The sequence below is a fragment of the Cololabis saira genome, chromosome 2, assembly GCF_033807715.1.
Source record: "Cololabis saira isolate AMF1-May2022 chromosome 2, fColSai1.1, whole genome shotgun sequence".
NCBI lineage: Eukaryota > Metazoa > Chordata > Actinopteri > Beloniformes > Belonidae > Cololabis > Cololabis saira.
This window is the reverse complement of record NC_084588.1, coordinates 25,440,605-25,468,443: the sequence shown is the minus strand read 5'-3', so window position 1 is coordinate 25,468,443 and position 27,839 is coordinate 25,440,605. Positions and strand designations below refer to the sequence as shown.

General features: G+C 38.8%; 2 protein-coding genes across 4 annotated transcripts in view; both read right to left on the bottom strand.

Annotated features, from left to right (window-relative positions):
• Positions 1-32: 32 nt before the first annotated feature.
• LOC133460846 (transmembrane protein 255B) lies at positions 33-17,607 on the bottom strand. 3 transcript variants are annotated; one of them, XM_061741607.1, is made up of 10 exons: positions 17,486-17,607; positions 17,313-17,402; positions 16,557-16,699; positions 16,382-16,444; positions 4,847-4,936; positions 4,120-4,200; positions 3,183-3,268; positions 2,185-2,344; positions 1,456-1,602; positions 33-1,248 (listed from the first exon to the last, which is right to left on the bottom strand). In XM_061741607.1, exons 2-10 carry the CDS (start codon positions 17,374-17,376, stop codon positions 1,018-1,020), a joined length of 1,065 nt encoding a protein of 354 aa, XP_061597591.1. In that variant the 5' UTR covers positions 17,377-17,402; positions 17,486-17,607; the 3' UTR covers positions 33-1,017. The 3 variants fall into 3 exon arrangements, with proteins under 3 accessions (XP_061597591.1, XP_061597592.1, XP_061597594.1); XM_061741608.1 differs by having other exon boundaries at positions 1,456-1,599; positions 17,313-17,566; XM_061741610.1 differs by having other exon boundaries at positions 1,153-1,248; positions 1,413-1,602; positions 17,313-17,566.
• A 1,121-nt stretch (positions 17,608-18,728) lies between these two features.
• The window catches only part of grk1a (G protein-coupled receptor kinase 1 a), an 11,297-nt gene continuing 2,186 nt past the window's right edge, over positions 18,729-27,839 (bottom strand). The window contains exons 2-8 of the mRNA XM_061741572.1: positions 25,829-26,568; positions 24,786-24,913; positions 23,694-23,851; positions 22,534-22,617; positions 21,148-21,272; positions 19,558-19,759; positions 18,729-19,225 (exon numbers count right to left, since the gene is read on the bottom strand). Of these exons, the coding sequence (XP_061597556.1) occupies positions 18,933-19,225; positions 19,558-19,759; positions 21,148-21,272; positions 22,534-22,617; positions 23,694-23,851; positions 24,786-24,913; positions 25,829-26,530 (1,692 nt within the window). The 5' untranslated portion in view covers positions 26,531-26,568 and the 3' untranslated portion in view covers positions 18,729-18,932. The remainder of the gene's footprint in view (positions 19,226-19,557; positions 19,760-21,147; positions 21,273-22,533; positions 22,618-23,693; positions 23,852-24,785; positions 24,914-25,828; positions 26,569-27,839) is intronic.

The following is a 27,839-nucleotide window of genomic DNA, read 5'->3' as shown; positions in this document are numbered from 1 at the left end:
CCGAGTTGAGCAGAAACATGTTTTATTGCTTATCAATTAAATTTGTTTTTTTTTCCTGTTTAAAAAGTTACACAATTCATGAATGTATTTTTGTATTTTTTTTTTATTACTTTCTTTTTTTCTAAAGGGAAATTAATTTATTTGATTACACGAGAGATTAATATTAAATATAATACATGATATAATTTCCCTTCAGGGATTAATAAAGTTTTATTGGATGAAAGTGACATCACTCATGTTTCAGACAGTTTGTTCACACATAATGTTTCAGCCCACTAATCTAACGCTCACATACTGTAACAAGCAAATGGGTGTATTTTCAAAATGGAAAACATATTCTAAATGTGATGCTTATATATATATTATATATATATATATATATATATATATATATATATAATTTGTATACGTATATATACATACACACTGTCTATTTTATAAAGCCCTTACTTCACGTGTGTAGGTGCCAGTTGAATACACGATTACACAGCAGCAGTTACAGAATCCCAGCAGCTAACAAGCATCATGAATTATACATAAAGTACATTGACTGTAAAGTGCATGTTAAATGATTTACACAAACATAAATAACGGAGTCATAACAATCATTTACTCTCGAGTTTAACTTTCAAGAAAGCCCTTTTAATATTCCCCTACAGTGGATGATGCAGTGAGATAACTCACAGGAGGAACTGTGATCCCGTCAAAGTCAGAGCAGTCAAATTCACTACGATGCATTTATGTATGTAGGATATTTCGGTATCTGAAGGCAAACGTTAGGATTAACAAAAAAGCTACCTTCTAGAGACCGCACAGGAAACAGTTATGTATAATAATACTATATTATTAGAAATCTGTGTTCAGTTAAAACCCTTTTGCACTTCAACAAATGCAAAATCCAACTGCAGCTGTGAAGCTCGCGTGAGCTCTCACCTCACGAAGTTCCCTACAAAATGTCTTGTGCTACATTCAGTCCAACCAGGTGAAGACGTTATACGAAGCCCCCTTTGTGAGCAATCAGCAGGCGTACGGTGGAGGTTTCTCAAAGGGGCTGTATGAGGATCCGTAGAGGGCAGGAGCGTTGGGAGTCAGCATGTAGCCTCCGGGGTCCTGGGCGGTTCCCTGAGGGTGTGGCTGCATGGGGACCTGGGAGGGCTGCTGGTTCTGGTTCTCCTCGGAGCTGCAGGAGGTGGAGTTTCCCTCAGGGTGCATCTGGGGAGTTGCAGGTGCCTGGTAGTTGCTGGTATGCTGTGGGAGAGCAGGAAAAACAGGGAGGGATAGGTATGTGGAAGCTGAGCCAGATGTTTTTATGGGAAGTATGGTTTTCATTTTAAGCCGGTCTGAAGTCAGTTTCTTTGGCAGTAGCCGTCAAACTATCAGCTAAGATGAAATTAATAGTTCACTGTTTTCACCTGTGCTTACCTACTTTTATTTTCTTTGATATGAGCCCCCTACCTGCATGGGTATGGGGTAGTTAGGGTAGGCCGGCAGGGCCTGGCCTGGAGGACAGAAGCCAGAGTAGGACAGCATGTGCTGGTTTGGGTTGTACAGGATGTGAGGTGGTGGTGCTGGACTGGGAGCGATCTGAGGAGAGGGCTTCTGCTGCGAGAAACAAGCATAAAAACGGTTTTACATAATCAAACAAGGCTAACCATAATCATTAAATCAGGGGCACTCAGCTTTTCCCAGAATAAAACTTAATACGTTTCAAACAGGGTTGTGGTGATGTAACAGGAAACCTGGAAGTTTGGGTTTGGAAGGTATAAAACATTAACTATTCAAATATAAAATACAGGAAATTATTCGGATGATGTGTCATTTTTGGCAGTTTGGTCTTATGAGGGACCTTTTTCTGTAACTATGCTGATCATATTCAAGCAGAGAGAGACTATTAAACTTCTGCTGCCATTAAAATTATACATTACCACACATACTGGAGGTTTCTTTACACACAGATTACAACAGATGTTACATTCTTCAAAGCCCACGGGCAGTAGAAAGAGCTCACAAGTATGATATAAAACGTTTATCTTTGCCTGAACATCTGTGTCAGAAGCATCCAATATGACAACCCTTTTAGTTCACTCAAGTTTACTTTAAATGTCCCTTCTTAGCATTTCTCTGGGTTAAAAAAAAAAGTTTTTTTACTTCAAAAAGCCTTTTTTTTTTTGGCTTCCTGCTCACCATGTCCTTATACGCTCCAAGGATGGCGGCAGCGATGATGCCCAGGAACAAAACGATCACGTTAAGCACCACTGAGGCCCACAGCAGACGGTGCAGGTGGATGACGTCCCAGCAGCTGCTGACCCCGGTGAACTCGTAGTAGTGTGTGTGGTAATCGCCGCTGGAACAGTAAGAGGGAGCTGTGAGGGTGTGGAGGTCGTTTGGTGCAGTGATTTCATATTAACTAGGATGAACTGTGAGGCATCCATGATATGCAAAAACATCCTTCACAGAAAACAGATTTTTACGCGCATTGAGGTCACTTTAAAATGATTTGCTACTGTATACGCTAAACAAATGCAGTCTTGTTTACTTTAAAGGAGAAAAGGTTTAAGACAACTAAGGAGATTTTTAGTGATTCACAGAAATGTTATTGTTCTGAAAGTCACTCTGAGTCAAGCCAAAGTGGTGATTGGCTGACACGCCTTGTAATACCTCTTTGTGCCACTAGAGAAGCACTTTGTTGTTTTACATCAGGGGCTGGTAAATTAATTTGTGATATGCTGCCCCTATGTGGCCAGGAGCGGTACTGCACTGTACTGCATGAGACAACTTTAATTGGGAACTCTCCAAACCATCCATCACTGGCTCTCTAAACTGTCTGGTGCTAAATTGACACTGTGTAACATGCACAATGTAGCATTCCCTCAAATTACTATGTATTTTTTTTAGGTTTGAGACATTTTTTCTTAGATAAAAAAGAAAGAAAGAAAAACATGACCCCTACTCTGTGATATATTCAATGACACTCTCCAAGATATCAAGTTTGTCTTAAGAATACAAATCTTCTTTTGGTTCAAGAAAAAGATCAAATTGTATGATCTCCATGAAATTCTGTCTATTTTATGAGTCATATATGCAAACCCAGCTGGAAGATATTTGATGAATCCAGTTTTAAAGGATTGGTTTCCTTGTCCTTGCTTATCCACGTTCCTGCAGTGTGATGATGGTTGTCTCACCTCTCACAGTTGTACAGATAGCAGCAGTAGCAGGTGTTGCTCCTCACTTTCAGCTCACAAGCTTTGTTGAATGAACGACACGTCACCTGCAGACACAATTTTAAAACTTAAAGAACGTCATTTAAATGTTATTGTAGTGGCTATTTGTCCTCCAGGTGCCTTATAACAAAATAAATAAATAAATCAAAATATTCAACTCAAAGTATCAAACTATAATAATCAAACGGCCACTGAGACACCTAGGGAAGTGGATTTACGCAGGATACAGAAAATCCATTGTCCAGGCAAAAAATAAAGTTTCCAATGGTTTGTTTTCCTGGCAAACAAACGAACACATATCTCTGACGCCTCTCTTGCCCTGGTAAAAAACCATCTGCCCTCCCAGGTGCCTGTCTCACCTGTGTCTGCCAACCCATATATGTAATCTCACCTGGTGTGCTCCAGCTACCCACTACCTTCAAAATAAAACATGGTTAAGTAACAAAATAAACTTAATCAATACTAAATATCATAATTATAATTATAATTAAAAGTGTATTCCCAAAACTAAACCACAAAAACGAACTAAATAATAAATGATTAAATAATACAAAAGTGACAAATAGCTCCTACAGTTATATACACATATGAGCAGGAGGTGGAGAAACAGTGAGGGAAAAGTAATGTATGAAACCGTTAGCAAGTTGTTTTCTCCCTCGAAATTGTGTTTACTTGTAATTTTGATTTACAAACAAATAAAACGTAAAAGAAATATGATTGACCGTTGAGCAAATTCATGTAGCAGTAACGTTAATCGCCCACTAGATGTCAGTATATGCTTGGTTAAACTTTCAACGGCGAACCAACAAGAAGTGCATTTCTTAATACTATTATTTGTATTCATACATATATTTTCACATGTTTATGCTCCACTCATTTGTTGTGTGTAAATATTCACCTCTGTGTAGTAACTGTCATAGGCATAACCAGATCCACTGGTGTAAAAGTCACACATGTCCTCCTGCAATGGCCTGATGTCCTGTAACACAAAGATTCATAAACATGTTCCTTACAAGAGATGCAATCATAAACTATCAGGATTTGAATGCTCTGCATTGCTTTGAAGCATTGCTGTGAAACCACGAAGCCATGGCCTTGTGGTTTCAGATGAGCTCTCTTTGTCACCTGTAAAGTAACGTTAGACTTTGAATCCTTGCTTGGTTGTTATCCTGCCTTTTCCTCTTCCTCTGCATCACCGAAGATTTATAACATTTATCTGCTCTAAGCTGTCCTCTGCACTGGTCTACAAAACCCACCACATTAATCCCGAGCGGGCTTTATGCAATGTGAAAGGTAATAAAATCATTTGCACTGTCCGAAGCCTGAATGTGCAATAAATATGACTTTTATTGTCGTGAGAGCACTAATATCTGCAGAGGTTGGATGGCGCTGCTGATATCAATATTAAGGACTCCAGCATTTAACCTCTCATCAGGAACAGGAGTTCTCCACATCTATGATGTCCAACAATGACCTTGGACCTCAGCTATTTGTGTAAGTCAAATGAAAATAAAATAAGTCTTAACATAAGCTAAATTCCCATGTAATTAACATGTTATTATATGTGGTCAAAACACACACTTTGATCTTTTCAGCAAAGGTGTTTAAATACATGCACTACTTACAATGAACTCTGAGGCGATAATCCCATCCACAATGGCGCAGAAGAAGGATGCAATTACTCCAATACTGATAAAGATTATTGCTGCCACAAGCTTAAAAAAAGACCAGAGGAAGGGAAAAAAAGGATTAATGTGACATGTAAGTAAAAAGAACTGTTAACAAGTTGTGCAGTTTATGTTGGACTGAAAAGCCCCTCTTGATATCTTTTCTGGTTAAGATTTAAGAAAAAGGGAAGACTTATAGATTTAAATACATAGTCACATGAAAATGAATCTATGAAAAAACGAAGACTCTACAAACATAATTCTGTTCACATAAAAAAAACTAGAGGTCTATTTTGTTCATGAGATTATTTGGACGTTATCAACATTTAATTCTTACAACATCACACTTTCATTTTCCTGAGAGGTTATGCCTCTTATAAATTACAAGGCAGGAGTTTGTGTTATATTAAGGCAAAGTCAAGATTTCATCATAAACCAAACTAACACGCACGCACGCACGCACGCACGCACGCACGCACGCACGCACGCTCTCACACACACACACACACACACACACACACACACACACACACACACACACACACACACACACACACACACACACACACACACACACACACACACACACACACACACACACACACACACACACACACACACACACACACAAGCTTGGCATCTCTGCTGGTGTTTGTCATGATTGCTCGTCTGCAGCGTCTGGGCTGCAGGATGATAAAGAAAATGTACGGCTTCTTCCTCTGCCAACGCAGAGGAGCTTTGTGGCTGATTTACAGGCAGGAAGCGGCATGCAGGACAGAGGGACGGCCTCTCGTAGCAGCGAGGTCAATCTAATTCCCTCAGTATGACACGTACACAAATCCTCATTGTTTCTAGTCCAATCACTGATCAATAACCTTAAACTTGTACTTTTCACACAAGCTGAACCGCGTTACACGCCCTATGTCTCATCTACTGTAAGACAGTAATTTTCTGATGTGACGCTCTCCGCCCGTTGGACCCAGCTGGAGCATCACAGATGTGCGGTCATAAACTTTAACACTCAGCAGTGGTCACTGTCAGTTCAATCGTCCCTCCAGGATTGGAGTTCCTGCACGGAGACGCGTTGTGAAAGAGCTGCTACTGTTTCACAACGTCGCTGATGAGGAAAACCTGTCTTCTTTGGGTTGAAGCTACATTAAGGATCTTTCTCTCTAAACAGACCTTTCATCAGTCAGATGGCATGCATTCTGTTGTGTTACTGCTGATTTTCTTTTTCCAAAAGTTTAGTTTAACCAATTGTTTAAAGTTTTTTTTAAATTTACAGGAATTGTTCATAGTATCAACTGTGCTGTTCAAGTAACTTTTGAGAAAAGTCAGATTACATTTTGTTCTCAAACATTAGGCTAAAATAGACTTTAGTATGGAAAATGTAAATGATTTTCTTCATGTAAGTATAGTTGATAGTTCATGTAAGTATAGTTGGATCCTGAGCACCTGCGGACATTTTGTTTAACATCTGGTTATTGTTTGTTCAATATAGCAGATATAAATTTAAATTTACAGCTACTCAAGTAAGTAAGTAAGTATTTATTCAGCCACCAGTTGTGCAAGTTCTCCCACTTAAAAAGATGAGAGAGGCCTGTAATTTTCATCATAAATACACTTCAACTATGAGAGACAGAATGGAGGGAAAGAATCCAGGAAATCACATTGTAAGATTTTTACTGAATTAATTGGTAAATTCCTCTGTAAAATAAGTATTTGGTCACCTACAAACAAGCAAGATTTCTGGCTTTCACAGACCTGTAACTTCTTCTTTAAGAGGCTCCTCTGTCCTCCACTCTTTACCTGTATTAATGACACCTGTTTTAACTGGTTATAAGTATAAAAGACACCTGTCCACAACCTCAAACAGTCACACTCCAAACTCCACTATGGCCAAGACCAAAGAGCTGATAAAGGACGTGAGAAACTAAATTGTAGACCTGCACCAGGCTGGGAAGACTGAATCTGCAATAGGTAAGCAGCTTGGTGTGAAGAAATCCACTGTGGGAGCAATTATTAGAAAATGGAAGACATACAAGACCACTGATAATCTCCCTGGATCTGGGGCTCCACGCAAGATCTCACCCCGTGGGGTAAAAATGATCTCAAGAACGGTGAGTAAAAATCCCAGAACCACACGGGGACCTAGTGAATGACCTGCAGAGAGCTGGGACCAAAGTAACAAAGATACCATCAGTAACACACTACGCCGCCAGGGACTGAATCCTGCAGAGCCAGACGTTCCCCCTGCTTAAGCCAGTACATGTCCAGCCCCGTCTGAAGTTTGCTAGAGAGCATTTGCATGAAGCAGAAGAGGATTGGGAGAATGTTATATGGTCAGATGAAACCAAAATAGAACTTTTTGGAAGAAACAACTTGTCGTGTTTGGAGGAGACCCGCAGGGTCTGTACCTACTTTTAAGAGCAAGTTAAAGACTCAGCTCTTTAAGGAGCACTTCTACATCTAGTAACCTGCATGCACTTTTTAGACGTAGCTTTCTTATGTAAAGGGTAAAAAAAAAAAATATATATATATATATATATATATATATATATATATATATATATATATATATATATATATATATATATATATATAGCACTGGCATGGCAGCACCTGTGTCCAACTGGACTCACAGCAGTCTGACCAGCACTTATCCATCTGTACCCTCCTATGTGATTTTGTGCTTGTGTTGTTCTCTCAAATGTAAGTCGCTTTGGATAAAAGCGTCTGCTAAATGACAGTAGTAGAAGTAGTAGTAGTAGTAGTAGTAGTAGTAGTAGTAGTAGTAGTAGTAGTAGTAGTAGTAGTAGTAGTAGAAAGAGAGCAGAGTTGCATCCAAAGAACACCAAACCTACTGTGAAGCATTGGGGTGGAAACATCATGCTTTGAGGATGTTTTTCTGCAAAGAGACCAGGATGACTGATCCGTGTAAGGAAAAGAATGAATGGGACCAGGTATCGTGAGATTTTGAGTGAAAACCTCCTTCCATCAGCAAGTGCATTGAAGATGAAACGTGGCTGGGTCTTTCAGCATGACAATGATCCCAAACACACCACTCGGCCAACGAAGGAGTGGCTTCGTAAGAAACATTTCAAGGTCCTGGAGTGGCCTAGCCAGTCTCCAGATCTCAACTCCATAGAAAATCTTTGGAGGGAGTTGAAAGTCTGTGTTGCCCAGCGACAGCCCCAAAACATCACTGCTCTAGAGGAGATATGCATGGAGGAATGGGCCAAAATACCAGCAACAGTGTGTGAAAACCTTGTGAAGACTTACAGAAAACATTTGACCTCTGTCACTGCCAACAAAGGGTATGTAACAAAGTATTGAGATGAACATTTGTTATTCACCAAATACTTATTTTCCACTATAATTTGCAAATAAATTATTTAAAAATCAGACAGAATGTGATTTTCTGGATTTTTTTTTCATTTTGTCTCTCATAGTTGGGATATACCTGTGATGAAAATTACAGGCCTCTCTTATCTTTTTAAGTGGGAGAAATTGCACAACTGGTGGCTGATTAAATACTTTTTTGCCCCACTGTACTGTAAGTTATTACGGACAGTTAAGTACATTTTGTTTTTAGCCACTTCAAGTTTCTGTTGCCATTTGGGGAAAATAAAGGAAGAAACAACGCAGCAGTCAGGCTTTGACAGGGCTGAATTAACCTTCTTGATGGTGGTGGGGGGAAAGAATATTCTCTTGACCTCATTTCATAGCTTTGGTTCAGCCTGGTTTCATGACAAATGGGTAGTTAAGGCAAACCAGTGTCTCAATACTTTGCCGTAACCATCCAGTGTGTCAGGTTAATGGCATAAAAAGAAAAAGCTTAAATGCGCACAGTGACACAGCAGGTGTGGAAGTTAAGCAACTTTTACAACAATGTGCAGCCAGCTCATTAGGCTGATGCAAATCAGGAAACTAAGAAAATTTCTCCACTCACCACTGAGGGCGATCTCCAAAAGAGTGAATCTCTATTGAACCAAATGTTAAGATGTTCATATTTGAAGCAAACCTCATAATGTAAAATTATATAAACCCACTAGTGCCACAAAAAAAAGAAACGATTTGCAAAATATCACCAAAGGGACATACGTTTAAAATACATTGCAGTTACATCAAGTTTTCTGTTTGTCAGCGTGACTATTCAAAGGATAAAACATGAGCTTGCAGAAAAGTTTATCCAGAGCTGAGGCTCGGTGCAGAACAGTCAAGCAGAATGAACACACTGAATATACCGAAGTCCACTTGGTAGCTTTGAATGGGAACTGTGGAAATCTAAAATAATGAAAGGTATGAAGAAATGATTAATGAAAATAATAATAATAAGTAAACAAATCTGTGGTTTATCTGTGTATCAGATACGAACATTGATGTATACTTAAGGGAGATAAATATTTAAAACGTATCAAACTGAAATGCCCAAAAAACTAAAAAGTGAAAGTGATATCAAAGCATTCTTTGAAAATAAATGTTCTCAAATTGAGTCAGGCTGAGGAAATTAGATTTTCCTTGCTGGCTTTATCTACCACCAGTCCAGACTCTCCACTTCATTAGCGGTTCAAATGACTCTGCTTTTATGGGCTGCGAGTGGGAGATGAGGCCAGCGAGAGAGACAATAGAGCCTGACAACTGCATTACTTCACGTTACCTTGGCACCAGCTGCATGCACATAAAACATCCATGCTACCCAAACCGCCAATGATCCTGAATAATCATATACGGTAAAAGATTAAACACACACACACACACACACACACACACACACACACACACACACACACACACACACACACACACACACACACACTGTACATGGTTTTGTACTTTCAGTTGCCCTTCCATCCACCGACTGTTATTCTATTTTTTTTTCTTGTTTGTTAAAGTCAATACACACTCAGTATAGTTTTGCTTGCAATGAAGTGATGAAAATGAACGAATGAATACATTTGGATGGCTGTTATTTACACTGGGATCAGAGGAGAGGGGTTGTGATCTAAACTCAGGGTGCTGCATTAGAAGCTAAGCACTTTCACCACTGATACCAGAGAAACAGCTGCTTTTAAAGCCAGTAAACAAGTAAACTGTGTACTTGCATCTCTGCTGGTGTGCAAGAGGGTTCAGGCGGTGTCTTCAGCATGCCAATTGTCTCAAGTGGTTGATATAATTTGATATAAGCCACGATGTCTCAGAAGAAATTTGACATGTTCTGTCTTGCTGTGATGTGCTATAATCTCTTGTACTTCAGTTTCTCCTTTTAACATCACCCTTTGACTCCACTACAGATTTGACTACTTTCGAATTTTGCCAACTAAAGCTATATACTATTTTCATTTGTATATAATGACACGAAGTAAAAAATGCATTCAAAAAATGTAAAATTATGAATTAAAAAAAAAAAGAAGCAAAGTGTGCAAACCAAAGAAATACTTAAATAAAATCAATACTTGGTATGATTCCCCATGGCTTCAAAGCAGCATCAGTTTTTCTACAGTGGATACACCTGCAAACATCTTTTTAAAGGAAATCAAAAATTTGAAAAGTAAAGTTTCTTCAAACAGAAAGATTTCATCGAATCCTTCCGTCACTTCACGTAATCCCAGGTGATTAGAGGTCACAGGTGATCACTCAGTGATGTTGAGTTCAAGGCTCTATGGGTTCTCACCATACCTGCCATGGCTTTTTTCTTAATTTATGTATTCATTTTATTCTGAACATGTATTCTAATTACAACAGCTCTCTATTTGGGGTTGCTTTCCTGCTGTAAAATATCAGACACATCGCTGATGGTAATATATTACTGCATCTGCCTGTTTTTCCTCAGCACTGAGGACACCTCCCATGGCCAACCTGAAAGACCCTCAACAGACATTCATGAAAGCATGAACCACACAGAAGAAACATGCAGTTGTGGAGCAGCAAAGACAATGTCCCGTCTACTGGACTGTGACGATGCCCCCAGTGCAGCCCCCGGGACCTGGCAGAACCCACCCCAACAGCTGTGACTTGTGGCAGATACTGCCAGAACGACATCTCAGATTGCAACAGACTCGAAAAGAAGAAAACTGAGGACACCGTTAATATTGACCAAATCCCCAACCCTATTTGCAAAAACGCAGCCCCAAACTTGCGAGGAGCCGCCGCCGTGCTTCCCTGTTGCCTGCAGCACCTCTTTGGGAAACAAACAGCTTTCTCCTAGTGTCAAACATTTCAAATTTTGAAATTCAGTCCAGATTTGTCTGTTCTCGTGCATTGACATCGACTCTCTTGGCCTTGTGTCCACGTCAGAGCAGTGACCTTTTTTTTTGCAGTTTTCTTGCCAGCATCGCAAGAAAACTGCAAAAAAGCATCGGGTGTATTTGGGTTTCTGGGTACCGACACAAACTAGTGTCTCCTAGTATCACGCAGAAACAGGTGGATTACATTTTATGTTTTTGATAGAGGCACCAGCTGCCATAGTAATGTTAACCGGCCGGTGTGTGCATGGAAATGGTGAAATATTAAATTGATTTAATACACTTTTAAAGATCATTTTAAATACACAACTTTAAATGCTGTACTTATGTTTCCACTACTTTCAGTAAAGGATCAACTCTGCACATTGTTCTCATCTTGTATTGTTACATCTAGTACCCAAAATCCATCACTGGAACACAATTCAATAAAAGCATACAAGATATTATTCAAAGCAAAGGTAATGGACACATATATAGAAACACAATAAGCAAACAAAGAAGAATGCACACATGCACGAGATAAAATGACAACTTAAATTTGTTTTGCCCGTTTCCTTAGCATCTTTTCACTTTCTGTTTTCAGAGCTATCATCATTATTATTATTATTATTATATTATTATTATTATTATTATTATTATTATTATTATTATTATTACTATTATTATTATCATCATCATCGTTATTATTATTATTATTATTATTATTATTATTATTATTATTATTTTGTGTAGACTTATGATACTTCATTTGTTTTTTTGTATATTCTATTCTGTTAAAAGGTGGGCAAGATAAGCTTTATGCTTCAAGCCCAGACCTTTTCGGTCAAATAATCACAATGTTGACCAGGGAAAAACCTGTGTTATCTTGTTTGTTAATTTTTGTTTGTGATTGACCGAAATAAATATTTACTACTACTACTACTACTACTACTGAAACAGAGAAATGGCAAGATAAAAAAAAATAAAATAAAAATAAGATTGATATACGATAAGGCTATAGGTTAAGATACTGGGAGGAATTTTATAGCCTCAGAAAAGATACCTATCAGGTTATGTAACTAAAGTCGCTGACTGCTGCAGTGTCTTCGTCCCCTGCTTAGTCGTCCACCGTCCGGCCGCGAGCGTGGCTTGATATGCTGCTAATAAGAAATGATCGCGCCATGGCCTGTTAGGTAAAATACAGCCCTCTAAAGGTTCGGCCCTTCAAACTGCAAGGTGACCAAGAGGACTGCAGTTTGTGAGATACGGGCAGTAACTACAGGAGATGCCGCAGGAACAAAGAACATGAGCCACATGAAGCGTTAAGTCATAAAGAAATCTTACAGGTTATCAGGGCAGTGAAGCCTGTTATCAGAGCGACTGGGTGAAAATGAATAGAAAGATAGCTTTTCCTTCTTTTTTTTTTCTTTTACAGAGAGGATTTCTTGGTCCATACTGCTGCTAGAAGACAAGAAGAAAAATGTCCATTTACAAGTCGTTAAGATAAAGCTTTATTCTAGAAATACTGATGAGCACTGAAGGCTGGTCTCAGTAACACTCCTGCTATAAGAAAATGTCTTAAACACAGAGTTCCTTTATATTCGAATGGGATCAAATGTTATATTTTAAGTCATCGAGTCAAATATTAAAATGTTTTTTGTTAAGAGATTGTTATATGTGTATATGAGTATACGTTTGTCACCATTGCATTTATGTAATTGAATCATTAACTGCATAAGAGGTTTCAGAATGCCTTCGTTATATTTTCATGTTAAAGAAACTGCAAAAAAGGTCAAAAGGATAAACTAGTAGAAAAATATATAGCCTATTTAATTAGATTCAACTTCTTAACTGCACAAAAATGAACATATGCTAACAGTTAGCAGGGCTGAACGTAGATTTAATTTCTTGTCCAAAACACCACAACCATTTGTCTTAGCTTCACACATCTTTAGGAAAATGATACCAACAATACGTTTTAATATTGACACATGGCACTTGAACCGTAAACATTAAGACATTAAATCTATGCAATGTCAAAAAATGTCTCAATTATCTTCAACAGCTTTCTGGTCTGTGTTGTACTTGGGAGTTTTTGTGATAAACATCTACCTGCAAACCCCACCAACCTGGCTATCAGGGAGTTATAGTTTACTTAGAGGTGTGTTTGTTATTAAAAGTACTTCTGTGGTACTTCTGGTGAAGCAGAGCTGCGATGGAGTCAGCTTCAGGTTGGATATTTGACACGTTGTGTCCAGCATTTATTTCAGTACCTTCAAAACAACTTCACCCAGTGGATCCAAACATAATCAGATTTGTGGTGATACATGGTACATTTAGGACATATTACATATTACATTTCAAGGCTTCTTGTATTTCATAATAATATTTTCATGGATTTTATTCTTTTGTTTCATCCAATCAATCAATCCATCATCTATATCTGTTTTCTTCTCTATTTAGGGAATCAGCTGACTCTCAGGTCACCAGTCCATCGCAGTGCCCAATATTTTATCAATAGCTTCCAAACCATGTGACCCAGTGACTCCAAACTTCCTCTATTTCATTTTCTATGTTATTGTTGTGCATTAGTTTTTTGTTTTGTTTTTAGATTGATCCTTTATGAGTAGCTGTTGAATATCCAACCAGAAGATAACTTCATCAGCTGCACATTCATCTCTCCATTATTGCCAGTGTACTACTCGCTCATACAGTAAGTGCTCACTTTAAAGAATTTTCATGAAAAACCAAAACAAATCAGGTGTGGTTTGGACTGATTCAGAAGTTGATTCAGAAGTTGTTAATAAGTAGACAACATGATTTGTAATTTTATGTTGCTCCTTTCTTGTCGAAATTGTTGCCGTGACTGATTTTGTGGGTTTTAGAGTGGCCGCGGCTCACTTCTTCATTGGCATGGATCGCCACTAGAAATATTAAAATACATCAGTTTTTCAATGTATTCCATGATATTTTTCAAGGCAAATAAAACTTTGTTTGTTTACAAGTCGATGCCCCCAAACGCGGCTTTTTGAGGTCAGAGGGATAGAAAGGTTGAGTTATCCAGGAAGCTCGGCAAGTTGGAGCTCTCAGGTGTCCGTGCCATTGTAGTACGCTTAGTTGTTCTTTAATGAGCGGCTTTGACACGCCAAACAGCTCTCATGTTACTCTGCCAGACTCAGATGCAGGAGGGAAGAAATGGACACCTGTGTGAGAACGAGCAACGTACTTGGGAAGAGACACTGTAGAGCAGCATTAGTCTGACAGGTATCACACCATTAAAGTTTAAAGGCCAGAAATGGGAATGACGCCAAGCAGGCAAACAAGACGCAGCAGGTCGTCCTTTAAAAGCGTGTGGACAACATTTAAAAATGAAATGAAGATTGCACTAAATATAGTATCAACTGAAAACACAACTTTGTTTGTGCTGCTTTGTTTTAGGTTTTGTGAGGTGCAGGTTGAGTAAATGCTCACGCTGTGTCCGGTCTCGTGTGTGAATAGCAACAGGATGGTATCAGAGGAATGGAGGGATATGGTACATTGGAACAATGTGATCTGAGCAGCCACACGACACCCTGGACGCCACATGAAAAATTCACTACACACAAACTCATGTGCCACAGTCGTGTTGACGGGTACAGGGAACAAATCTCTTTAAAAATAAAACTATTTTTTATCAAAATATTTCATTAAAATATTATCACACCGTTATCTCCTGGTGTTTTTTTTTTTCCTAAGTTATCAGTGAAATAACTGTCAACTTTGGTCAAAATACTGCAGGGATACAATACAACCCTAGTGCTAGTGACTTCATACATCACCAAAACAGTGTCAAGCACTGAAAGTGTTGTTTTTTTTTTTGTCCATGTCCACTTTTACCTTCAAGTATGTGTATTTTTGAAGATATGTTTATTATATCCCTTATCTTCGTAGTAGTGTTCAGTTTTCCCTATAATGCTCCCTGTCCCAACTCCCCTTACCATATCAATTCATATTTCCAATTCCAACAAACTGAAGAACTTTTTAGCCAAACAACCTGAAAAATATGAGGCAGAGTTAGTGGGAGAGCACTCCTCCTTCTCCCTTGAAATCAATTTTGTTATCAGAGTTGAAGACACTTTGGGAATAGTTTAGGTCACACTGCTGAAGTGACTTGCAATCAGTCTTGAACCAAGATCAATTAATTTGACGGACAAATAAAACCCAACTAGATGAGCAGTGGCAACCAGAAACTTCTCTGTGTCATTCAAGATGTATAGTCAGGATCACATTCACAATATTTGAAACCCCACTTTATACTAACTGGGCCAGTTGTGTCTCAGGTGAAGAGCAGCCGTTTAATCCCTGCCTTCCTCAAGCTCCATATGAAAGTGTTCATGGGCAGGTGAAAAGAACAGCTTAGTCAATCCATACGGTCCTAACTATACCTTATTTCAAAACAATTTGAAAAAAATAATGGTTCTTTTCTTCATACTGATTGAAATCCAGTTATGCAGTGTGGATTTCAGAAATAGTTTTTTAAGGTTTCAGTTTGCAGGGCTTTCTGCGTTGAAGGTGTTTCTTTAGAGCCATCGCCTCTGTTGTACATAAATACAACATTGAGTGCTCCTGTCTGAAATACCGGTGACCTGTGAGCAACCGGCCAATACTAATACAATTCTGCCTCTTGTCATTGAAGTCCAGAGAAAAAATTCCATCCAATAATCTGATTTGCTTCTTGCTCACAACAGAGCAATTTCCCGCTAAAACAGTTTAACGAATTTACAAGTCGGTAATTCTGCTATATATGTCCTGTTTTTTTTCCAGGAACTAGTGGCCCATTTTCAGAACACGACTAGTATGAAAGCTCAAATCTATCACCTTAACAGGAAAAAAAAGAAAAATTGGTACTAATTTATTCATGTAAAGTTTTCATGTCAGCAAACAATGTTTTCTTTATCACAAAGGAAAAAACAGTTGCTTACTCTTAAATATTTGTAAAGCCTTAAAAAACAAAAGTTTATCAAGCTGAAGAAGGTTTTCACTTGTTTCATTTGTGCAGGTCTGCATTGGACAGCACTGTGGGACGAAGCATCCACTCTAAAAACGTAGAAAAAAAAAAAAAAATAACTCAACACCATGTTTCTGCAGCATGTCATCTGCCCATAAAACAGTCGAATCACCATCTTCCATATTTTCGGATTATAAAGACCAAGGAAGTCTTAGATGCCTCGAATAAATTAAACTGTATTTAACATTTAATTGTGAATGAGAGTCAGGGGAGAAGACTCACCATTGGTCTGCGGTTTTCCACCAGGTGAATTCCAACAATACCCAGAAATGCTCCAAAACTGAGCTGGAGACACAAAGAGAAAAAAGTAGAAGACAAGATATGAAAAATGTAGGTTTAGCAGATAAAAAAAAGCACACCAGGCCACATTCACACAGCATTGGTATCGGTAACTCACTGTGATGCCGGGGTAATATCCAGAAACAGGTACATTGTCTGTACGAGTGGCTGAGATCAGACCCACGGCCAGAACCACCAGAGCCAGAGCCAGCAGGGAAATGGTCACCCACAGAGCTGTTTTCCCCCGCCGCTGGTACTGAACTGAAAAGGATGGACAAACAGTGAAATGGGAAGCATCTTTACATCAAATATCATATTTTTTCTTTTTTAAATCCTCAGAATACAATAATGGCAATAAAATAAAATGAATATTAAACTTCAAAACCTGAAAAATATTTTACTGACAAAGTCTAATCTAAGTTCTAAATCAAAATGATTAATTCTACAAGTGCATGTTTCGCTATTATTCACTATTATTCATGTTCTACAACTGTGAAGTTGATTGATAGTTTCACTTGATTTATTGTGTAACGTCACATTTGCTTGCAGATTATTCTCATGCTGAAGTTTTTTTAAAAGGCTTCGTGACAATTATCTATAATTTTTTGTTTTATTTCATTCAAATCAAATTAACCAATAAATGGCTATTGAATTAATGCAGTAAACATTAGTGTTTCTCTGGAAGAGAAAAAGAAGTATAAAACTGCAGCCATACTACTTTGAGACTACCCCAGCCTTTCATTTGGAAAACTTTTTGAAGCTTTAATGTACACTTCCCGTGAAAACAGCAACATCAACTTAAAGAAAACACACAAGGAATTCATACCAAACATTGTTAAGAGGACACTGATTTGACATGAAGATGCAACAGTACCTTCTGGGTCCAGCAGTTCTGTTGATGTTTGCGGGGTTGTCTGCTGGGTTTCAGGCTGCTGCATGTTGATACAGTCAGGAGGAATTAGATCTGAAGTATGAAAACAGATCAGAATGCTCTTGCAGTGTTTTTATTGAAGTAGTTTGCTCTGCCGTTGATGTAGAATAGCCCACTTATCCTCCACAGAGTGATGGAACGGTTTTGCCTTATCCAATCTACAGATGTTCCTGATGATGAAGAGAGAGGATGCTCAACACAGCTGACTCTGGTGAGCTCAGGAGAGAGAGACTTCACTGAAACCTGAGAGAGAGAGAGAGAGAGAGAGAGAGAGAGAGAGAGAGAGGGAGAGAGAGAGAGATTTCCGTGGAGGAAAAGAGAGTGAGACAAACCAATAAGCCTTCATGTTCACCTCTCTGATGAATTATTGAACACTATCATGGTTAAGTTTATACAGCTTCATTTTAATTATAATTACTCACATAATGAAAGTCTATTCACACAAAAAAGTATAACAATGGGTGTATCTGCAACCCGATGGATCATTTATTGTTCATGATGCTGCAGGTGTGGGGAAAAAAAATTAAATAAAAAGAAAAAATCATAATCTCAGAACAGCACCCTCTGCTGGCTAATGCCAAGCGTACACCTCATTTACTCCATATTTAATCACCTTTGGGCTCTTAATCCTAGTTTTCTTTCCTACATGATGACAGTCTGTATGCTCGCTGTAGAATCTGAGTTTCTGGTATATAAATAAATAAATAAATATATATATATATATATATATATATATATATATATATATATATATAAATAAAATATAAATATTCAAAACTGCCACATTTGTAACAGAAGTTCGCTGTCTGAATGGTGGCGTTGTCTCCGTAATGTGCATTTAAGTGGAGTAAAATCGCATCTTTATCGAAAAACACAGTGATTTTGTTCATGCAAAATATTTTATTTAAAGTCATAAATATTTTCTGCTGGAGTGGATGTTTTTTTCTTTCTCACAACTTTGGAGCTGTGGCACATAATACAATATCAAAAGCTAAAAAGTAAAAATAAAAAAAACAAGAACGACATCTGTTCAGAGGTAAGTGTGTGTCAGTTCAAACATTTCATTAAGATGTACTTGAAGAGATCAATATTAAAAGAAGCAGCTGTTTGCTTAGCAGCAAAGAGAGAAAAAATAATATAAATGCTCATTTTAAAAGAAAAACAAATGGTTCACATAAACAGATTTTATGGTACAAGGCTCTTAAAGCTTTAGTTTCATGTTGATAACCTATTTAAACTGTGAAGCTTTGACTAGCATAGCAGCAAAATAGTGTGGAAAAAGTGCAATAGTTTGGTAAAGAAATATATTTTTAGAGCTAAAGAGCTTGATTTGATTTGATTTTTTGATTTGATTTACAGTATTTTGTACATGTAAAAAACAACAATTCAAGAGAAGATAAGAAAACAACAAAAAAAAGAAGCTAGTTAATGAAAAAAACTCAATCATTTCCATTCAAATCAACCATTAAACGTTGCTGACCCTCTCGCATGAAAAGAGTTCAACAGTTTGTGTAAAATCATCCGTTAAGGGTAAGCAACTTCCGCCGAGGTGACTGGAAAGTCTCATGACAGCGTGCAGGTGGAGGACTTGCGCGGCTGCTCCAGGATGGATTCCCGTCGCAGGTCGTTGGGCAACGTGCCGCCTGGGCCCCAGACTGTGAGCTCTCCGTAGATGCCGGTCTCAATCATCTCTTCTTGCCAAGGGATAGAGATGTTTCCTGAGGCAAACTCATCAAAAAAATCATTGTCTTTGTCCTCCAGCTGCACACCTTTCACTGTGGAGAAGGCCCCGACATGATCCAGGTCCTTGGCATACACTGTTTTGGAGTCCGGCACAAAAGGCGGAAGCAGGATCCCTGAGGAGACACGACACAGACCACGCTGATGAAGATACCTAAACTCAGCATAGGACATGATGAGCAGGAGATCATCACACTGTTGTCCGTTTGAGTTCATTCAGAAGGAGTGTACTTGGATTTATTTTTAACATTTAATCATTACAAAATGAAATAACCTTAGCAATCTTCTGAAGTAGCCAAAGCTTGTGCAGAGTCTTAATCTATGTGCGGTAGTGATGGTTCATCACCCAAGTGTTGATTGCAACAACTCCAAAGATATGCTGTGACCAGACGAAACAACGATGCCCGTCAACTCTTGGATTCCACTTTTGTTTCTGTCCTTAACTCACCTGCATCCAGTTTCCTCCAGTTGATCTGGCTGAAGTACGGATGCGCTCTCAGCTCATCACATGACCCATTCCTGAATCCGAGCCTTTTGTCGACTTCCTTGTGCAGCAGACCCTCGCAGATGGATCGGGCGTGCTCACTGAAGCTCTCCGGATAAGTTACAGGATCATTCAGAACCCTCTGCTTTACCACCTTGTTCTCCACCTGTGGGGATTCATCAAACCTTTTAGTGAACATACATGTTCACCATTACCTTTCTTAATGTAGCCTAAATATAATGAATAAATATATAGCAAAGTCCTGCATTCATCAGTATAGCTTTTCACCGTCAATCAAGAGGATGAGGATGTGCAGGGGAATTTGGTTATGTTCAAGCATCACGCATCAGAGTAAAATGTTCTGCAAAGGACCCCAAATTATCCATTAATTACATTTTTTTTTTTTTTAAAGATTTGTTTATTCAAAAATAAATCCTGTACATCATTGCTCACAATAGAGTACAATAGAAATGTCTTTTTTCTTTTTTATAACCCCCCAAAACAAAAAACACCCAAAAAACAAATATATATACATACCGGTATATAAAATAGTAACATATCACACTAATATATTATAAAGGTAAAAAAAACAACAAAAAACTGCAATAGACAATATTACCCCAAAAGGAATAAAATAAAAATGAAGAACTAGAAAAAAGAACATGACATCCCTAAGCCATTGGGCTATGGAAGGGCTCTTGGTGGACTTCCAGTGCAGCAGTATTACACGTCTGGCTAATAGAGAAGTAAATGCAATGATTTGTTTTTGTCTAAAGTTAAGAGCTAACAGAAGGGGTTCCAAAAATTGCTATAAGTGGACATGGTTGCAAAACAAAGTCCAGAACTGAGGACAAAGTAGAAAAAAAACTGCCCCAGTATGTTTGGATTGCTGGACACCTATAAAACATATGGCTCAGGTCGCAAGGAGTTTGCTGGCATCTGCCGCATTTATCCTCCACCTCCGGGTAGATTTCAGAAAGCCTAGATTTGGAAAAATGGGCTCTGTGCAGTACTTTAAGTTGTATGAGGCTAAAGCGAGCGCAGGACGTGGTGGAGTGTATTCTATCTATTGCCTTGTCCCACCATGCGTCATTGAATTCCATTCCCAACTCCCGTTCCCATTTTTTCCTAGCCCCGGTGGGACCGCTATCGTTGAATGCCATGAGGGCACCATAGATCCTAGAAATTGAGCCCCTTTGGAGTGGGTTTAAGGTGAATAGATCTGCCCATGGCTGTGTGGGGGGGAGTGACGGAAAGGAGGGAAACAAGGTAGAAGAGCAGTGTCTCAATTGAAAGTACCTAAAGAGGTGGGACGCAGGGAGCCCAAAGGAAGAGGCTATCCATTAATTACATTTATAGTATAATATTTTGATGTATAAAGATTTTGTCATTTATATTCTCAATATAACACACACTGAATGGTTGTCACAAAGGAAAAGGGAGGAAATTTTAACGCATGTGTTTTCACACTGGTTCAGTAAAAGCAGATTTGAATGTTACGTGACAGAACGAGCTCAGTAAATAAATAAATACATACATGACAGTCATATCTACCTTCTCGCCTCGACTCCTGAAGGGTCCCTTGGCAGCCATGAACTCATAGAGAGTGACCCCCAGAGTGAAATAATCCACAGAGTAGTCGTACTCCCGTCCTTTCAGCAGCTCTGGAGCCATGAAACCTGCAGGTGACAGGAACCAGGTAACATCCTCCAAGAACAATTCATACTCAGCTTATGAGCTACATCTCCCCAAATGGTTCTTAAAGTGCAACAAAAACTCAACAAAAATTGTTCGTTCGTTTGAAACTTTATCAAACAGATCGAAGTAACAGTGAAATCCCCAGTAATCTCTCTGTTTACCGCCACTATCAAAATACGATAGTATAAATACCCAAAGAGCTGGGAGAGAGGTGTTTCTTTACTGTTGTGTTTCAACACTCGTCTTTTAAAAGGAGACTTTTGGGAACCGAGGATACTGATTGTTTGGTCCATTCCTGCAGAGCTCATGATTTTGACAGCTCAACGGTCCATGTTTGTTATTTCTTGTCCTCGTCATGGAACATTATGAATTTTCAGGAGACAAATCTGCAGTGTATTCAGGTACACACACACCCACACACTCTTTGTTTAGACTTGACAGCTTTGCATAATCAGGTCGGGTCATGTCCTGCTGAAAAATCAACTGACCTCCCAGGAAATGACGCTGCCTCAATGGTAACGTTTGTCTCTCCAAATTTTCAGTATACTCTGCATCACTGGTACTTCCTCTCAAGCTGGAGACACTGATGGATCTCCATACCACCGCAGGTGCTGGTTTTTGCATGTTTCACTGATCAAGTCTAGTGGTCTTTGTCATCTCTGGCATACAGTATATATCCAGACATGCCAAAGCAAGCAGAAATGTGGACTCATCTGACTACAGAACATATGTTTAATGTCTTTAACTCTCTCTGAGATACCCAGAAGACATTTTAGCTCAGATTATCCATCAATCAAAGCCTTTTATTTAACTTTAATTGTTTAGATAAGCTTTTACTTACTTGTGAAGTGTATAAAACACTGGTCACAAAAGGAGCTCATATCACACTGTGAATATATTTTCTTTAAGAGGGAATACCTGCCTGCCTCTGGTACCAAGGCTTTATGTACAGAAGGTTATGAAGTAAAGGGAGTAAAGTTATATATATATCCACTCCCGCCTCGTCAGTGTCATTCTTGAATTGAAGCTTTTGGTCCCAGCTTGGGTCCCAGCTCTCAACAGAAACAGTTTATTGCAGCATATAAATGAAAACATAGTTACATTTCACATGTCAAGTGTGGCCTGAGAAAAGGGGTTTTGTCAGTGTTTCATTTACAGATCCTGTCATTATATCAACTGGGACCACGCACATATGAGTCACTGTTAGTATTTGTTTACTTAGTTATTTATCGATCAGTGTACCTGGCGTCCCGGCATAGCCCTTAATTTTGTTCTGATCATCAGCCAGCTCGACTGCCAGACCAAGGTCAGAGATGCGCACATGACCTGGGAGGAGAAACAGGCGGGTTAATTCAAAAGCTGGTCACATCTTACATCCAAAGGCTGAGCTGCACAGCGTGCACCAGAATCACGCAAAAATGTTCAAGTTTAAGGAGCGTGAGACTCTGTGTTCACAGCATATGTGCATGTTTTGATCTAAGAATAGCAGTCTTTCCGTCTTGTCTTTCCGTTAAAAGTGCAGAAAACTTTTCTATATTACAGAAATATATTTACATTTTAAGAGATAAACTGTATAATCAGGGAGAGGATGGTTAGATAGCATTTAACCCAGCTAACAACTAACATGGCTTCTCCATATGATCCAAGTACAACAATAAAACACATTTTTTACTTTGGTATTTGTACATATTATGCAAACAAAACAAGCCGAGTAACTGGCTTTATGTAGATTCCTACCTTTTTACTGTCTTTATCCTAAGATTAAATTTACTCATCTCCAGGCAGTAGCTCCAAATTCAATAAGCAGATATGGAAATCTTCCACTTCAACTCTCAAATGAAATTTCACATTTGTTTTTTTACACATTAAAAACAAATTCCACCGCGGCGGAAAAAGAGCAGACTCACAATTACAGATTTAGTCATTTTTGTGTTGCCAGAGGAAAAGTACTTTTCAGAGCCCTTCAGGGACTTTTAGCACATTGCTTTTAACTTTCTGTTAAATAACTTTACATGTAAATATGACTTAAACCACTTTAAATGTACTTAGGTGGTTATTTTGCCTTTATGATGATGTGTTCATAAGAGCGGTACGTGAGCACTCAGAGTGAGACAGATGAAAACAGATCAAGCACAAATTCCTTCAGAATAACATTACGGAGCATCAGCGGGCTGGTAGCTCATCACTAGTGTAAAAAGATGGAGGACATAAACCCGATGTTTAGCAAGCAAGAGAAGAGCTATATTGCAAAATATTGTTGGGTGAAATCCAAGGAAAAAACTGAATAAGAGAATGTGACTAATAATTGTTTACAGAAAAATAATAAATAAAAATAATAATAAAGACCACTGCATATTAAAACCGATAGGCATCATAACAAAGTGCCGAACTGAGTTCCTGACCTTCATTGTCAAGCAGCACGTTTTCTGGTTTGAGGTCTCTGTAGATGATCCTCTTCTGATGCAGGTGCTCCATGCCCTGGATGATCTGGGCCGCGTAGTAACAGGCCCTCGGTTCGTCAAAGCCCGGGTTGTCCTCATCCACATTATAGATGTGATACCTACAGAAACATTGTAGGATCATCAAAGGAACATTGCAAGTCATGTTAAATGGAGACGGATCAGAACACACCTGTGGCATCTCCCTCGTACTCCATTACAAGTTCATCTGACACTATACATGAGTTCTGTTAGATATGGATGACACACCCTTCAAAACTATTTTCTAAAACCTGAGGGATCAGATGTTAATTTCCAAACATAATGCCTACTTCAATATGGTAAGTGTTGATATTTGGGTGCTCTAATGTGTGACAACCCTTCCCCTGCTGTTGGTGGCACTGTGGTTATTACTAACTTTGTATTTTCCTGTTCCACAGCTGAAGAGAATAAGCCACACCTGATTTCACTCCCCCTGTTTACTCTCCCTAATGGCCTGGGCTAGAAAAGTGTTCAGAGAAGGCAGTTCTCTCTCTCTCCCCCCCCCCAGGCAACATGATGTTGGTTTGGTTGTGTTTTGGTTTGGGACATTCCCTTTCCGGTTTGTGTTGAAATGTAAAAGTGTTTCGGTGTTTGTAAATTTGTTTCGGCACTTGTAAATTTGTTTCAGTATTTGTAAATTTGTTTTGGCACTTGTGAAAGTGTTTAGCGTCTTGTTAATTTGTTTTCTGAAATGTAAATTTGTTTCTGAAATGTAAATTTGTTTCAAGCTTTGTAAAAGTGTTTCACATTTTGTAATGTTGTTTTGCACTTCTCGGCCACCATAGTTTTGGGTTCAGTTGGAGTTATTTTACTTTACACATTCCAACACTCCATCGTGCCTAAACACTCACTACATGACTGATGAACATATTTCCCTTTACTTTTGCATATAATTTAGTTGGGTTAAAGAAATGTTGTTTTTTTTATTTAATCCATCAATTTATGTGTGGTCTCCTTAATTTTGTATGGATGCTGAATGGTGTCCATGACAAATGCGAACCAAGAAGATCTAACCTTAGGTCTCCACCGTTCATGATGGTCATGACCAGACACAAATCTGTCTTTGTCTGGAAGGCGTAAGCCAAAGAAACAATGAACCTGCTGTGAACTCGAGCAAGTATCTTCTTCTCCACCATTGCGCTCTACAGCAGAGAAAAGTGGACTTATGTCAGTGATTTATAGCTGGAACCCCTGATAATGTCATAAATATCCTGCAAAAAATCTCTGTTGAATTTTAAAAAAATATTGAAAAGTAAAATAATTAAGGATTACAAAGCTAAATGATTGGAGTATAATTTGGTTAAGCAGAACAATTTAAAGGGAAATTTCTCTTTTTGTTTCTTTTCATATTGCAGATAATCTGGGTTTTCTGTTGGAAAGTACAGGGTAGGCAAATATAAGCTTTGGCTTCAGCCTATTCCTTTTTCGGTTACAGAGTTTATTATTATTTTTTGTGTGAAACTGATGAGTGTAAACTTGTATGAAAGTGTTTTGTCATTTACACACACACACACACACACACACACACACACACACACACACACACACACACACACACACACACACACACACACAGTTTGAATTGCAAATAATGTAATGTAACCGAAATAAACAATTAATTAATTAATTCATTCATTCAAAGCTCACGAAGTGTTGATAATGTTATATAATGTAATGTTCAGGGTCGGTGTTTGTGCTTTACTTATAAGCTACCATCATCCTAATATACTGAAGGTCTAAAAAGTCAGCAGTACTTCAGGTTGACGACATGGCAGCTAAATACGCTTTTTCATTTTCTTGACGTGGCCAGCACCTTACTGCTCTACTCTATGTGTAAGCATGGCCGAGTGGCACTTTACAAGGGGATCAAAATGTAATAATGCTGAAGCCACTAATCATATAAGCCAAAGGTGCTTTAAAGAGGATTACATATATAGAGTTTATAAACAACCTAAAGAATGAACAAAATCAAATCACAACCACTGCAATAACTGTGTTGTGTCCAGTTCGATAGATACTGAAACTATCGTTTATTCTGCAGGAATGAGCACTCTTACCTCAAAGCCTTTTCTCTTCCTCAGTCTCTTCTTGTTGAGTTTTTTGCAGGCATACAGTTTTCCTGAGCCTTTCATCTGACAGGCAGACACCTCCCCAAACCCTCCTTTACCCAACACACGGAAATCCAAGAACCAGTCCTCTCCTATGGGCTGCATCTCCAGCCACTTCCACTGCAGGAACCTCGTCAGATACATACTCTCCAGGAAGAAAGTGTAAGGCACGTCTTTTAGAAAGTCCCTCAAACTGTCCATGGTTTCACAGAAAAGATCATCCCCAGCTCCTTGGTGTTTCTCTTTGACTTTTGTGATGCCATTTTCTGGCAGGAAGGGGCAGTAATACTTAGCGTCAGGCTCCATGTACCGAGACAACATCTTGCTTGCTTTTTGGGTTCTGTCTTCATCTTCAGCCATGTTGTACTCCTCGATATCTCTCCACAGGCGGCAGGGTCCCTTGTACTCATTGTTGGACTCCAAGAACTCCTGGAAAAGACGTTTGCCAATGGGCTGCTCTATACAGACCGTCTGGAAGCTGAGATCTAATGTCTCCCGCAGACCTTCACAAGCTGTGATGTGAGGTAGCTTCAAGCGGGAGTGGAACTTCTTGTCACGGTTGGCTGCAGGGTTGGCGGTGCCGTCAAAGCTCCCACGGGCAGAGATGTAGGCAGAGTTGGCCACCACTGTCGTTAGGCCACCAATATCCATGGTGACACAGTGGAAAACGAGAAAAGGAGGGGAAGAAGCTACAAAATAAAAAGTGTTAAGCGGAGAGAGAGAGAACTGGAGGTGAAGATTTCAGATGTGTTATCTGGAGTCCTTCTTCCTTCAGGGATTCAGGAGCAGAGCCAATCAGACACCCGTCATCTACTGACTGCAGGCCGCCACACAAAGCTCTCTGACTTCCCTCAGCAATGTGATTACTAAACCTGAGTCCCTTCTCCGCCCCACAAACACATGCAGACGCACATGCAGATCTGCCTGAATCATCATCTTTCACCAAAGGGATTTATACACACACCGTCTCTGTAACGCTCTGTGACGCGTTATCCAGTGGTAACCCACGTGCATGCAGGAGAGGAGGGGAGAATAAGAGAAACAAAAGTGGAGGGGGCAAGTGTAATTAGTAAAAATCAGGAAATGATGGTAAATGAAAAAATATAGGATGCATAAAGTGGACTGATACAATTTTTTTTTAACAAACCTGCAATGAATCAAAAAAACAATGACGGCAGGAAATTTTTACTTTTTAAAGACACCTTCAATGTGTCTTTCTCAAATAATCTTAAGTTAAAAATAAAAAGTGTACATTTCATCTCAAATATATATATATATATATATATATATATATATATATATATATATATATATATATATATATATATATATATGTCTGATCAGTTGGTGATTTTTTCATTTAGAACAGGTGTGTTTGCGCAGAGAAACATCTAAGACATGCAGATCACTGGCCCTCAAGTTGTGATAAGCTTCATCCTCCCCCATCTGTTTGATGCCGCCCTCAGGTTTTATTCAGTTTGTATCGACAAAGAACACCTTCACCTCCGTTTTCACATGAAGCATAACTCTTACACTCCACTGTTCATTGTCAGCATGAAATCTGCAGAAACTCTTTCCTAATTCTGTGAAACTGGAGGAACTGTAAAATAAAATAAAGAAACTTAAAAAAAATTCCATCACAATTTGCTAGTTGCTTGTTCCACTCATTTGCCTATAGTTAGATAAACTGGGGTTGGCATTGATACTTAATATGGATCATCAGCACATACCCTGGCAAGATGTATATGTGATATCAACGTGGGTTTGTTTTTATACATTCTGTTTTTGAAATGGAAGCAGATAAGCCACAAGGACAACATGTCTACTAGGGGTAAACAATGTTTTTTAACCTCAAAGTAATGAAATAACTATAACCTAACAGCTTAATAGATACTAATAACAGTGACCGGTATTCAACTCAACCAGGGAGTACAGTTTCATCCATTAATCTCTGTCGTGT

Excerpts from the sequence above, each read along its gene's own strand:
- LOC133460846 (XM_061741607.1), bottom strand. The coding sequence starts at position 17,376 with ATGCAGCAGCCTGAAACCCAGCAGACAACCCCGCAAACATCAACAGAA. Across the intron at positions 16,445-16,556 it reads GATATTACCCCGGCATCACA|CTCAGTTTTGGAGCATTTCT; the intron begins GTGAGTTACCGA and ends TTGTGTCTCCAG. Across the intron at positions 4,201-4,846 it reads TTATCGCCTCAGAGTTCATT|GACATCAGGCCATTGCAGGA; the intron begins GTAAGTAGTGCA and ends TTTGTGTTACAG.